The following is a 15,305-nucleotide window of genomic DNA, read 5'->3' on the forward strand; positions in this document are numbered from 1 at the left end:
CAGAAAGCACAGAGAATTCCAAACAAAATGAACCCAAAAAGGCCCACACCAAGACACATCATAATTAAAGTGCCAAAGGTTAACGACAAAAAGTGACTCTTGAAAGCAACAGAGAAAAGCAGTTAGCTACCTACAAGAGAGCTCCCATAAGACTGGCAGCTGATTTCTCAACAAAAACATTTCAGGCCAGAAGGGATTGGCATGAAATATTCAAAGTGATGAAAAGTGAGGACCTACAGCCAAGACTACTCTACCCAGCAAAGCTATCATTTAGAATCAAAGGACAGATAAAGAGCTTCCCAGACAAGAAAAAGCTAAAGGAGTTCATCACCACCAAACTAGTATTATAAGAAATATTAAAAGGCCTTCTTTAAGAAGAAGAAGAAGAAGAAAAGGCCCTAGCTGGTTGGCTCAGTGGTAGAGCATCAGCCTGGCATGTAGAAGTCCCGAGTTTAATCCCTGGCCAGGGCACACAGGAGAAGCACCCATCTGCTTCTCTACCTTACCCCTCTCCTTTCTCTCTTTCTCTTCTCCTCCAGCAGCCAAGGCTCCATGGGAGCAAAGATGGCCCTGGGTGCTGAGGATGGCTCCAGGACCTCTGCCTCAGGTGCTAGAGTGGCTCTGGTCGCAACAGAGCAACGCCCCAGATGGGCAGAGCATTGCCCCCTGGTGGGCATGCCAGGTGGATCCCAGTTGGGCCCATGCGGGAGTCTGTCTACCTGCCCCCCAACCCCCACTTCTTACTTTGGAAAAATACAAAAAAATAAAAAGAAACATTTAAGAATGTGAATAATAAAATGGCAATAAGTACATATCTATCAACAATTAGTTTAAATGCAAATAAATTGAGTGCTTCAATCAAAAGACTTACAGTGGCTGAATGGATAACAAAACAAGATCCTTACATATGCTATCTACAAGAGACTCACTTCAGATGAAGGACACACACAGACTGAAGATACAGGGATGGAAACAGGTATTTCATAAACATGGAAACAGCGAAACAAACAAACAAAAAATGCTGGGGTAGCAATACTTATACCAGACAAAATAGACCTTAAAATAAAGGCTATAACAAGAGACAAAGAAGAACCCAGCAATTCCACTTCTGGGTATTTATCCTAAGAAACCCACAGCAGTATATCAAAAAGACACATAGATCCCTATGTTCATTTCAGCATTATTTACAATAGCCATGATATGGAAGCAGCCCAAGTGTCCGTGAAAAGATGAATGGATAAAGAAAATGTGGTGTAGGTGTACAATGGAATCTGACTCAGCCATAAAAAGAACAAATTCTTGCCATCTGCGGCAACATGGGTGACCCTAGAGGGCATTGTGCTGAGTGAAATAAGTCCGGCAGAGAAAGATGAATGCTACATGATTTCACTTCCATGTGGAATCTAAAACACAAAATAAATGAACAAGCCAAACAAAAAGAAACTCATAAAGGGAATAAACTGATGGTTGCCAGATGGGGGTTGGGTGGAGGAAGTGGGTGAGAAAGGTGAAGTACGGATTGGCAGTTACGAAATAGTCATGAGGATGTCAAGTACAGCGCAGGGAATATGGTCAATAATACTGTAATACCATGTGTGTATTAGATGGGTACTAGATTTGTTGGCGTTATCACTTCATAAGTCTGATTATGGGTTTGTATACCTGGAACTAATATAATATTGTATGTCAACTGTAATTGAAAAAAAATATTTAAAAAGAAAAAAAGAATTTGATGATTTATATTATAATTTAAAATTAATATCCTCAAGGTTACTAGCCATTTACTGACTGAATTAGAAACGAGAGCTTGGTTTTTTAGATTCTAATTTAATGTCAGTTTTGTTAGATCTTATTTTCTTTCAGAAAAATTTTATGATGTAGTTTTTAGGAATTATTTTTAGGTGATTTGGAGGAAACGAGAAGAATTGTTATTCAAGGCCTTATTGTCCAACATGAAGGAATTGGTTGGTGAAGAGGAAGTTCTACTTAGTAAATCTGATTAGACGGCGTAGTCCACGAGGGTAGGGACCTTATGTGTAATCCTAGTGTCTCAAGGAGTTCCTGACACGTGGCAGGCGTTGAGAAACTTTTGCTGAATGAGTGAAAGGTGATTGGGGACCTTGCAGAGAGTAGCAGTGTCATTCTGAGGATGGAGGTAGAAGAGGGATGGGATGTCTCATCATTGGAAACAGGTATGAGACCAGCAATTTACAAATCTGAGTGTTTGTAGGAATTATCTGGAGAATTTATTGAAAGTATAGACTTCTGAGTCCCACTCAGGAATTCTGATGTAGCAGTGGTCATGATAGGCAGAAATAATGCCCCCCCCCACAAAGGTCCACCTGGCAGTCCCCGGAACTGTGCATGTATTATGTGAAATAACAAGAGGAAGTCAAGGTTGCAGATGAAATTAAGGTGCTAATCATCTGAGCTTGAGATGGGGAGATTATCCTGGATTGTCTAAATAAGCCCAATCACTTAGTATAATGCTTTCAAGGTTCATCTATGTTGTGATCATAAGGATTCTGTATATGAAGAAGAGTCTGAACTGGAAAGATGTCATTATGAATGATTTAATTGTCCACTGGTGGTTTTGAAAATGTTTGACATTTTTTTGAATTTATTATTATTATTATTTTAGGAAATGTTAGCTTGACATAACAGAGAATACCTGCTGGACCCAGTAAACATGTCCTATTTTTTTCATTTTTTTATTTCTAATAGGTCCATTAGCCTGGTTCAGCTGGTCAATAGTATGACTATAGTCAAGTATTAGGATTTCAGCAATGTGCTCATCAAAGACACATGATGCATTTATGATCTCCTTGTGCAGAAATGATGTTTGGATAAATTAGTATTGCAGAGTATTAATATTTATATACTTGTATATAAGGAATACTTATTAAAAGTCAGATGCCAACTAAATAGGTGGCTAATTAATTAATAATAGATAGAATCTAACCTCCTGGAGTTCTAATTAGCCATGAAAGTATATAATAGTGTATGTTATATTTGATAAAGAGAATAGTTAAAGGGAAATGGTGAGAATAAAGAAGTTGAAAATATGATGTAAATTTAAAAATATTATTTTTATAGGCCTTTCAATATGTAAGCAGAGAAGTTGAGTCTTTGATGTTAACAGCGATAGCCCCTACTGAGGGGCTAATGTGATCCGCTCTGTGGGAGGGTAGAAGTTTTGACTCCTGAACAAACAACACATCACTCTTTCCCTCCCTTCTTTAAAAATTTTTCCCCCCTACAGGATTGCATTTTTCTATTTAAGGAATATCAGGCATCTTTTCACAAAACAAGGAAACAGATTTTAGAATCCTCAGGGGAAAAATCTTTCGAGGTTTCAGAAATGTATATATTTGGAAAATTTGAAGCTTTCTGCAAAAGGCTGGAGAAGGTAAGCATTGTGCTGGCAGTGTCCGCCGCAGCCGTGCCTTCCTGGTTGGTTAGTGCCTTCCTGGTTGGTTAGTGCCTTCCTGGTTGGTTAGTGCCTGCCGCAGCACCGCGGAGGAAGACTGTTTCAGATCCCTCGTCTCACTGCTGATACGGCTCATTCGATAATACTGCAATTTATTATAGCTTATAGTTTATTCCTGATTACTATCTTCCGCCAGACACACAGAAACTATTTATTGCCTTTCTCCTTCAAATCTACCTCCACCTGTGGAGCTTGGACTCAAGAGCCTCTGCTCTTACCACTGCCTCAGGCTGAGAAGGAGTGGGAGGTGGAATTATTCCGCGACACCTGGCAGAACCCACGGTCGCGTCACAGCTAGGTGGAGGGCACCTGCTCTTTCTAGGCCAGGGCATAGGGGGCATGCACAGACACTGTGTGGCCGATGTCTTTGCCGGGCAGACATGGCTTGGAAACTTCTGCACCATTGATTTCACTTGCTAAGACTGGCTGGGGAGGATTGATACTTTTTTTCTGGGTATATAGGGCAGCCCATTCTGGAGGCGTCTTTGAGTCAGCCTTTGAAAAGCCTACAAAGATACAGTGTGGGTCACCCCTCCGCTCCTCTACCACCTTGCCAACTCCTTAGGTCCTGGTAGTATTTAGGATTCTGTTCATCATGTGTGGGAAGTTGCTGAGGGCGTTACATCGTGCAAGGGCGTTTCCCAGGCGTGTCCAGAAGCCTGACTTTCATTTGTAACCTGACCCCCTGACACAGCCAGGCTGGGCAAGTCTGGGTGATGGAGAGACCCACCTGGCTGCGTGGATCTTTCGTACATACTTCCGTGGGGCTGTTTTCTGTTGGTATCTTTAACAACTTTATCGAGCTATAATGTCACACACCATACAGTTCACCCATTTCAAGTGTACAAGTCAGCATTTTCTAATACACTCACAGGGTTATGCAGCCATTACTACTGCCTAATTTTAGGACATTGTCATTCCCACTGAAAGACATCCTCTAGCCATTAGCAGTCATACCCCATTCCCCCCCCCATCCAGTCCTAAGCAACCATTAATATTTCTGTTTCTATAGATTTATCTGTTCTGGACATTTCATATAAATGGAATCTTATGTGCTCTTTTGTGACTTGCATCATGTTTTCAAGGTCCATCGATGTTGTAGCATTCCTTTTTATTGCTGAATAATATTCCCTGTATGGCTAGACCACATTTTATGTATCGGTTTGTTAGTTGATGGACATTTTTAATTATTTTACTTTTAAGTGACAGGAGGTGAGATACTGAGATAGACTCCCGCATGTGCCCTGACTGGAGTCCACCTGGCAAACCCCATCTGGGGCCAATGCTTGAAATGAAGGAGCTATTTTTAGTGCCTGAGGCTGATGCTTGGACCAACTGTGTTATTAGCACCCAGGGCCGATGCCTGAACCAATTGAGCCACTGGCTGTGAGAGGGGAAGAGAGAGAGAGAGTGAGGAGATGGAGGGGAAGAAAAACAGATGATCACTTCTCTTGTGTGCCCTGACTTGGGATAGAACATGATGCGTCCACACAGAGGGCCAATGCTCTATCCACTGAGCCAATGGGCCAGGGCTCATATCTTTAGTCTTAAAGGGCTCATCATGCCCCAAGGGCTCAGCAACCTAGAACTAATGCAGCACCCCCTAGAGGCCTTACTTGTAGTGCATCCTAACAGTGTTATTGGAACTCTCCTGCACTAAGAATCCCTTAGCTAACTGGTATCCCTCCCAGGTGTAATTGGTGGATGTTGGTTTCCAGATTCTTCAAGAATGGGCTATAAGACTTATCCTTGAAGTATGGCCATGATTTTGTGTAAGCTCCTAGAAAAGGTGACTGAGTTGCCTGAGGAGTGGGGCTTCCCCTGAGGCGTGGGGCACAGCAACACCACTGCTGGGGTGCCCCCATGAACTCCTACAGAGCGGAAGAGGAGAGTCAGAAGGGCAAGCTAGGCCAGAGCCTGTGAGGGAAAGAAAAGATTAGGTGTCAGCCTGACCAAGAGACACCGTCAAAGGGCAGACAGGACTGAGAGCGGGGCTGGAGCACCAAGGCCTCGGAGCTGGGGAGGGATGTGGGAGATCTATCATGAGTACATGAAGAAGGTTCTAGTGTGTCAGCTGAGGGTGCCCAAAATGTACCCTTCCTTCTGGTGGGTGGTGACTCGAGGTGCACCGAGGGCTGGTCTGTCCCCGAGAGCCGGAATTAAACGTGCCCACAGTTCTGTGCTGCTTCCCCCTCTTCCTGCCGTCTCAGTTCCCGTGAAGGACGGCGTCGCCCGGAGCTCAGTGTTGTTTTGTGCTCACCCGGACATCACCCGGACACTGGTGGGAGAGAAGGGGAGGGGCGGGAAGCTGGGACTGCGGGGGCAAGGGGAGGTAAGGAACTGGAGCTCATAGGAGGGGCAGGGCCTTTACCCTGGAGACACTGAGCTGAGGGCATCACAGCAAGTTGAGAGCTAGACAGGATGCCAGGGCCGGTGAGCAGAGAAGGGACTGTAAATTGCTTGTCAGTACCGAGGGGTCCGAAGATGATAAAGAGAGAGCTGGTAGGAAAGCCAAGGCCAGGACAAACCGCAGGAGCATGGCCTCGTTTGATCCCGTGACTGGCTTTTAGATTTCTGTTATGTGTACAGGGTGGGTGGGGTGTACTGGCAGAGTTTGGGATCAACTGCCCTCTCCGTCTCTTGATCACCCATTATCCACCAGAGGACAGAGTACAGGATGTGCCCAGGACAGGAATTTTGTCCCCGTCTCTGGCCTTAGGGGCCCAGTGGCAAAGTGAAGAATAAGGCAGTCTTCGGGCGGAATAACAGGCTAAGCGGGTAGTTTGGTTCTTCAGTTTGTTTTTTAAAGTTTGTCCTTTTTTTTTTTTTTTAAGGTGGGTGGACAGTACGTATTACTAGGAGGCCCAGCTATTTCTCTTATTTATATAGAACATTACAGGATGCTATAAATCCCAGGTGGTCCATGCGTCCTCCAGGCTTGGACTGGCTTCTAGGGTGACAGCAACTTTGGAAGTGTATGCAAGTAGTGACACGAGTGACAGTTGTTCAGAAAAGGGTCACTTTGAATTGACATGTGACTTCTGGCTCTGTGGGAAGATCAGCGATGTCGTCTTCACGGTGCGTGGCACCTGGGGCACTCCCGAAGCTTTGCTCAGTGGCCACACAGAAGACAGGCCCGGAGAGCCTGGAGCATTGTTCTCTAAAGCAGGAGTCACAACGGGCCGGCACGGACAAGATGGAGGAACCGAGTTGCCCGTGAACGTGAGGGTGTTTTTGGTGAAGGACGTGGAGCTGGTCCCTTGAGATGGAGCCAGCCATTTCTGCAGTAAAGTCTATTTTGAGGGTTTCCTGGGTCTCCTCAGGGGTCAGAGTGGCTGCAGACAGTCTTCAGTCGTCTCAGCCTTCCCTTCACCTGCACGCAGAGGAAAGAGGATCTATGCTAGTGTTACAAGTCAGAACTGCAGGGGGGAGTGGGCCAAGGAGAGTGGGAACCTCCCAGTTACCCCTGGGAGGGGTGCCGGGCAGCTGAGGGATTCTGACTACAGGAGAGTCACACTAACACACAGTTAGAGTGCACTTCTAGTAAGGCCGCCAGGGGGTGCTGCTGTAGCTCTGGTTGCTGAGCCCCTGGGGTGTGAGGTTGTTAAGACTAAAGGTAGGGCTTCTCCAGAGGCGGGTCAGGGGAAGTAGCTAATGCAGCTGGCAGTTACTGCCCACTCTTTCTAGCATCAAAATGCTTGGGCTGCTGCAAATGGATACCCAGCCTGCCCAGCATTAGACCAGCCGCTAGAGGTCTCTACTGCTAATGGGCTTTATCCAGCGATCCAGTGCAAAGATTTTCAGAAAGTTCTCAAGAATAAAAGGATAAAACTATTCAGACATCTGCAAGGGCTTTTACTAAAAAAATAAAAAATATTTCCCCTCCTCTTGAAAGACAAAATGTTCAAATTCTGAGAAAGGTTGTAAACTCTCTGGATATGTTAGAACATCGTCTATCTTTAGTTGAAGATTAGTACTGATTAGTGACAGAGGTTTACCATCTATTTTCTCTCTTCTGGTCAGTTTTAGCTAAATGAATCTAGGGCCTGTTTCTTGGTCTGTTTTATAATCACTGATTTGTTAAAAGCTTATTCCAGGGAAGGGTGCTAATATCTCATTTTTAAAAACAAAATAACACTTCTCTTTTTAAGATTACAGAAATGATAACTATTGTGCAAACATATTCAGCCTTGAATAATTCCACCATCGAGGGAATAGATATATTGGCAATAAAATTCAAAAATATATATCAAGGGGTTAAGAAAAAACAATATGACATTCTGGATCCAAGAAAGACAGAATTTGACACAGATTTCTTAGAGTTTATGTCAAAAATCAATGCCTTAGAGGTAAGTAACTATACATACTTTTACTGGAGTAAAGCTGAAATGTAATCAATAATATTGGAATTCACATATTTACTATTTATTTTGTTACTCTTGAAAATGGATCAAAATATTTGTGAGTGTGAATAATTTTTAACTAGTCCACAAACTATTCTCCACCTTTTTAAAATGAAAAAATGGGCATATTCAGGAAAAGATGTCATTGAATAAACAGAACCCCGGAGGACTCTTATATAATAGTTAAGGTTCACTTGTAGTTTACATTAAAATTGGTACTTGATTTTTGTGTGACAAAAAGGAAACAACATCATTTTTCCAGTATAAGGGCAAATTTGTAATTTTTTTTTAAGTGAAAGGAGGGGAGATAGTGAGACAGACTCCCACATGTGCCTCGACTGGGGCTGATGCTTGAATTACCAAGCTATTTTTAGCACCGGAGACTGAGACGCTTGGACCACCCAAGCCATCCCAGGGCCAATGCTCAAACCAATAAAGCCACTAACTGTGGGAGAGAAAAAGAGAGGGTAGGGGGAGAAGGAGGGAGAGAGAACCAGATGATTGCTTCTCTTGTGTGCCCTGACCGGGAATCAAACCCAGGACATTCATATGCTGGGCCCATGCTCTATCCACTGAGCCAATTGGCCAGGGCCAAATTTGTCATTTGTCTCATTCTTTTTTTTTTTTTTTTTTTTGCTTTTTTTTGTTTTGTTTTTTTTTGGTATTTTTTCTGAAGCTGGAAACGGGGAGAGACAGTCAGACAAACTCCCGCATGCACCCGACCGGGATCCACCCGGCACACCCACCAGGGGCGATGCTCTGCCCACCAGGGGGCGATGCTCTGCCCCTCCGGGGTGTCGCTCTGCTGCGACCAGAGCCACTCTAGCGCCTGGGGCAAAGGCCAAGGAGCCATCCCCAGTGCCCGGGCCATCTTTGTTCCAATGGAGCCTCGGCTGCAGGAGGGGAAGAGAGAGACAGAGAGGAAGGGGGGGGTGGAGAAGCAAATGGGCGCTTCTCCTGTGTGCCCTGGCCGGGAATCGAACCCGGGTCCCCCGCACGCCAGGCCGACGCTCTACTGCTGAGCCAACCGGCCAGGGCCTCATTCTTTGTTTTAAGTGTGAAAAGATTTGAGGACAGATCTTTTCTCTCCTCTTGGCTCTGCAATTTGCAGCAACATTCTTCCTGCAGCACAGCAGACAACTCTGCAGAGACTCTCGTCCGCTCTGTCATAGCTTCAGGGGCACCAGAGGGAGGAGGAGTCATTAAAAAGTATGTCTGGTGAAGCCCTGGCCAGTTGGTTCAGCAGTAGAGCGTCGGCCTGGCGTGTGGGGGACCCAGGTTTAAAGATTCTTTAAAAAACAACAACTATATTACATGTACCTGGGTAAAATAAGAAGAAAGATCCTAAAATTCTAACAACACTTTTCCTTTTTGGCATAGATCTCCTTTCAGTTTTTGAAAATGAGACTCTGATATTAAGATATTTTATTTTATTTTTGAAATTTATTTATATTTTTGTGACAGAGACAGATAGGAACAGACAGACAAGAAGGCAGAGCGATGAGAAGCATCAATTCTTCATTGCAGCTCCTTAGTCTCCTTAGTTCACTGATCGCTTTCTCATATGTGCCTTAATGGGGGGCTGCAGCAGACCGAGTGACCCCTTGATCAAGCCAGCAACCTTGGGCTCAAGCTGATGAGCCCACACTCAATCCAGCAATCTTGGGGTTTTATTTATTTATTTATTTTTATTTATTTATTTTGTATTTTTCCGAAGTTGGAAACGGGGAGGCAATCAGACAGACTCCCGCATGCGCCCGACCAGGATCCACCCGGCACGCCCACCAGGGGGTGATGCTCTGCCCATCTTGGGGCATCGCTCTGCCACAATCAGAGCCATTCTAGCACCTGAGGCAGAGGCCACAGAGCCATCCTCAGCGCCCAGGCAAACCTCTCTCCATGGCTGCGGGCGGGGAAGAGAGAGACAGAGAGGAAGGAGAGGGGGAAGGGTGGAGAAGCAGATGGGTGCCTCTCCTGTGTGCCCTGACTGGGAATCGAACCCGGGACTCCTGCACGCCAGGCTGATGCTCCACCACTGAGCCAACTGGCTAGGGCCAATCTCGGGGTTTTAAACCTGGGTCCTCTGCATCCCAGTATGACATTCTGTCCACTGCGCCACTGCCTGGTCAGGCTTAAGAGATATTTTAGTTATTACTTTTAGTGTTTGGCTAGTTGGGCAGTGTGAAGTCTGCTTCTAAAATGCTATGCAAATTATGTCTTTATGGTGATGAGAACTTGTGGATTAAAAAAATTTACTGATGAAATTACTTTTATGATTGCTTCATAAAGATTATATGTTGTAAAGGCTTTACTGTGGTTTTAGATACAGAGTTTAGCTTTCAGGATATTTAGAGGCCGTATTAACTTTTAAATATTTTTTTTAAAAAGTGTCAGTGTTTCAACTTTCCTTCCTTTCCTAATGTGTGAGTAGCAGATGTGGTATAGTTTAGTAGATCATATATAGATTGTAGATTTAAGATTATAGATTATAGATTTAATTATAGATTATAATCTATAAGCAAACATAGTTTGCAAGGAATGCTTCAGTTCCATTGGTTGGGTACCAGGAGTTTGGAATTCAGTGCTTGGGAGGGTGGGATATTTTCTTCTTGTTTCTCCTTAGCGTGGTGAGGAGGTTTCTGAGAGCAGCTGTGTTGGGAAGTGACATCTGTAGACCCTGGGTGTCTGTAGTGTCATTACATTGCTCTACTAATATGCTTAGAAATTCTGAGTATCCCAAAGACATGTGCTTCGTAAGGGACACTCAACTCCTTTCATAAATTCTCTAGGTTAGTCATTTCCAATAAATAATGAGCAAATGCAAACTACTTATGTAATTACAATTTTTCTGGTAGCCATAAGAATAATAGTTAAAAGAAGCAAGTAAAATTAATTTTTAACAAAACTTTTATTGAACTTATTGAATGACATTGGTTCACAAGATGATACAGGATTCAGGTGCACAGTTCTACCCCACGTCATCTGTGTATTGCATCATGTGTTCCACCCCCAAGACAAGTCTCCCTCCATCACCGTCTGTCCCCCCCCTGCCCTTCTCCATCCTTCCTCCACTTCCGAAATTAATTTTTTTTTGTATTTTTCTGAAGGTGGAAACGGGGAGAGACAGTCAGACAGACTCCCGCATGCGCCCAACCGGGATCCACCCGGCACACCCACCAGGGGCGACGCTCTGCCCACCAGGGGCGACGCTCTGCCCACCAGGGGGCGATGCTCTGCCCCTCCGGGGCATCGCTCTGCCGCAACCAGAGCCACTCTAGCACCTGAGGCAGAGGCCACAGAGCTATCCCCAGCGCCCGGGCCATCTTTGCTCCAATGGAGTCTTAGCTGTGGGAGGGGAAGAGAGAGACAGAGAGGAAGGAGAGGGGGAGGGGTGGAGAAGCAGATGGGCGCTTCTCCTGTGTGCCCTGGCCGGGAATCGAACCCGGGACTTCTGCACGCCAGGCCGACGCTCTACCACTGAGCCAACCGGCCAGGGCCCCGAAATTAATTTTAATAAAGTATCTTATTCAACTCAACATATTCCAAATATCACCATTTTGAACATGTCACCAGTATAAGAATTATGAAGATATTTTGCTTTTTTGTGTGTGCTGAGTCTTTGAACTCTAGTGTGTGTTGCGACGACAGAAGCTACTCGGAGACCAGATGAAATGCACCAGGGGGCGCAGGGGAAGCAACATCCTGGTCAGCAGACTGAAGGACTGAAGGACTGAAGCCCCGTCCCCAGCCGTACTCAGACATTTGTTAGCAAGTACAAATAACTCAAGGAAGCAGAAAGGAGGAGTTTTCAAGGGGTGAGGTAGAGGACAAGAAACATGCTGACTCCTAATCTCTGTACTGAAAGCCTAAACATCTTTTGTTGCTACATCTCATCCTACTATTTTGCTGTTTCCAGCATGGGGTCACGGAGGCCCCTGGACTCCTGTCCGCTCAGGGCTTTCGCCTGGGGTGCCTCCCTGTCTCTAATTGTTATCCTGACTCTGCATGTTTTCACAGCATGTTCCCACAGTGTGCATTTTATACTCACAGCGCACCTCCCTTCCACGCAGCGCCACTTCCAGCTCACAGCCACCATGCTGGACAGTGCAGTTTTAGGTGCTCAGATGGTAGGTGGGTTGAAGGCTGTTTTGATTCTGTAGGGAAATCATTAGTGGTTATTAAAACTATTCTCTTTTTTAACGCCCCAAATAAATAAATATCAATATTTTATTTTAGATCCAAATACAGGCATTTATGAACAGCACTTTTGGAAAAATCTTATCTTCTCAGCTAGCTCTTCAGCTGCTTCAAAGGTATTTGTAATTCATTAGGCAGTATGATTTCTAGTTGGGATAACTTTGTATCTGAAATTACAATTTTAAATAAGATGTTCTTGAAAATCTCTTCTAGGTAAACTTTACACTCATAAATGTTACTCTGTCCATTACCATTAAATAGAATGGCAAAAATTTGAAATATGACATTTTTCCTTGCATTTTTTTTTGTAGCAGAAAGTCTTCAATAAGAAAATGAAATCTTTTACATGCTTTTCCCCCCAGCTATATAATATAGTTGAGGTTAATATCATAGGTGTTATTGGGAAGGAAACAAACGATGTTTGATTCTGCATACTGAAAGGATTTCTGAAAGTGAAGTTGAGAGCAGGAGACGCCCAAACTCCCATTTCCCCTCCCGAGTGCCCCTGCCCCTCCCCCTCTGTTCCTGACCACAGAGCCCTGGGTTCGAGGAGGAGCTGGGCAGTGTGGGGGGGTGTTCTCTTCCCCCCTCAGAGTGGGCTCATGACCATTGTTAGGGACCCTTTGGGATCCCTCTCCGGAGATCTGTAGATCTGGCCGTGGGTCCAGCCTTGCTATAGTTCCATGTCTCTTCAATGACGGGTAATACCAGGGAGACCTTCCCCTGTGGGACTGTCCTAAGAGTCTAAGCAGGTAGAGGACTGTGACGAGTGACCATACTCTGCAGGCAGAGGGCAGGTTCCGTTCTCTTGGTGATTTCTCTCTCTGTCTCTCTCTGTCTCCTTCTCACCTATAGTATGCTTGTGTTAGTTCTCTTTATTATCTGAATGCTCTGGTTCTGCCTCTTTCCTGGGCACCCCTTGGTCTGTAAGTGAAAGTGGTATTTGGCTGAAAGGATGCTGATGATGACGATGACGACTGTTTGGAATCGTGTGGGCATCAATGTTGGCAGAGGGAGAGTCAGTGCGCTCCTCTCATCTTTGTTTAGCCAGCTCCCCACTCATCTTTCCCATCTCACTTTAATGTCACTTTCTCAGGGAAGTCCTTCTTGACTCCCCAGACCTGGCTGGGTTCCCCGTCAATATGCATTTCTGGCACCCTTGTAATTTAAACCATGATTTGTGTAACTCCTGACGGATGCCTCCCTTTTTCACACGAGGACACAGGGTCCCCGAGGGCTGGCACCACACCTGTCCTGCTCAGCACTGTGTCCTCTAGGGCAGTGTTTCTCAACCAGTGTGCTGTGAGACATGGTCAGGTGTGAGTATAAATACAGTTAGAAACTATATTATTAACTATATGTATAATATGTACTGTGTTAGAGTGTCATTTTGGTAGGTGGTGTGCCCCAGGATTTTGTAAATGTAAAAAATGTGCCGCGGCTCAAAAAAGGTTGAAAATCACTGCTCTAGGGGATGTGGGAGGGCTGCTAGGAGTATCTGTCAAACGAGTAAATGAATGGGTTTTGAGGACTGCAGCAGTTCTTAGGTATGTTTCCCATTTGATGTTTAATATTCACCTTTGATGACTTTTAGATTCCAGAAGCTGAACATTCCCTGTCTTGAGTTAGAAATAAATCACACCATTGAGCGCATTCTTCAGTGTTACGTGGCTGAACTCGAAGCTATTAAGAAGGCAAGTATTGTGTTTATGAACAGAATGGTACTTGAGTACAAGGACAAAAGCATCCTGAAAGTCCCTGCCACCAGGGGGCGGTGCTGCGCTCTCGGGGAGCAGTCCCCTCCCAGCCAGGGACCCCATGCTCCCCTCCGTGTGGGAGGTGCTGCGATGTGTGTCACTGGACAGCCAGGGTCACCCCCCCCCCCCCCCCCCGCTCTGAAGACCTTTCCTGTGTGACAGCATTCACCTGAGCGTAGGAAAGCCCATTCAAGCTCACATTTTTGTTTATAGAAATATGGGCTCTGGAGACGACCATGGCAGATAATGAGCTAGCAGGGTGCTCCCTCTTTTGAACACCTCCTTATAAATTGGGATCAAAGGCAGGAAAAAATATATACATGTAATGGGAAAGAAGAGTTAAGAGAGAATCACCATATATGGTAATCATCCTCGTGAACCTCCCATTATCATCTCTGATGTGAATTTATATATTTATCGGCTACCTCTGCTGTATAAAACATGGGAATCATGGTAAAACATCATTACAAATACAGCTTTACTGTATTTTTGGTTTCTTTTGTCCTTTTCGTCGTATTGGATTTCAAACACTGATACCAGATCTTTAATTGCAGCTTTATCATTCTCAAAAGGATGACCCCCCTCTGGCTCGAAACATGCCCCCAATTGCAGGAAAAATCCTCTGGGTGAGGCAGCTCTATCGTCGGATAAGTGAGCCCATCAACTATTTCTTTGTAAGCCAGCGGTTACCTCTACACTATGGGGGTTGTGGTGGTTTTTAACGCGAGACGTACATTCTCTAAAATTTATGTCCAAGAGAGTAGTCAGAGCTAATGATTTAACTGGTGAAGAAGATTTCGTTTATAAATATGGTGGAGCGAGATACTGAGCCGATTCTTTCCTCTTTGGTCGATAAGCCTGTTCAATTACAGTTATCTCTAAGCGGGTGAATCTTAAACTTTATGACTTTTAATAATACAGGACACTTTATAAAGGCTTTTAAGAATTGTTTTCAGGAACAATAAAGCCAAGTGCTGAAGCTTACCTCTGTGTGTGCACAGGTGGGTCACTAATATGTGTTAGTGAAGGTGAAGATATGCTCAGTCAACTCCTGGATGATGAAATGAGACTTAGAGCAGGGGATAACACAGTACATTCATTCTCTGTGTTCTTAAGATTTAGATTTCTGAACCCTGGCTGGGTGGCTCAGTAGTAGAGAGCACTGGCCCAGTGTGTGAATGTCCTGGGTTTGATTATCAGTCAGGGCACACAGGAGAAGCAACCATCTGCTTCTACACCCCTCCCCATTTCTCTCTCTCTCTCTCTCTTACTCTCTCTCTCTCTCTCTTCTTCTCCTGAAGCCATGGCTTGATTGGAGTGAATTGGCCCTGGGTGCTAAGGATGGCCCCATGAGGTGCTAAAAAGAGCTCAATTGGGAGCATGGCCCCAGATGGGCAGAGCACCGCCCCGTAGTGGGCTTGCCATGTGGGCACATGTGGAAGTTCGTCTCTCTGCCTC

The 15,305-nt window shown here is 44.9% G+C and overlaps 1 protein-coding gene across 1 annotated transcript in view; it reads left to right on the plus strand.

The window, feature by feature from the left end:
• DNAH8 (dynein axonemal heavy chain 8) overlaps window positions 1-15,305 on the plus strand; it is a 297,942-nt gene that overhangs the window by 21,682 nt on the left and 260,955 nt on the right. The window contains exons 8-12 of the mRNA XM_066252925.1: window positions 3,263-3,409; window positions 7,642-7,839; window positions 12,130-12,206; window positions 13,685-13,784; window positions 14,402-14,521. Coding sequence (XP_066109022.1) covers window positions 3,263-3,409; window positions 7,642-7,839; window positions 12,130-12,206; window positions 13,685-13,784; window positions 14,402-14,521 — 642 coding nt within the window. The remainder of the gene's footprint in view (window positions 1-3,262; window positions 3,410-7,641; window positions 7,840-12,129; window positions 12,207-13,684; window positions 13,785-14,401; window positions 14,522-15,305) is intronic.

This window comes from Saccopteryx bilineata, chromosome 1, assembly GCF_036850765.1.
Source record: "Saccopteryx bilineata isolate mSacBil1 chromosome 1, mSacBil1_pri_phased_curated, whole genome shotgun sequence".
Classification (NCBI taxonomy): Eukaryota; Metazoa; Chordata; class Mammalia; order Chiroptera; family Emballonuridae; genus Saccopteryx; species Saccopteryx bilineata.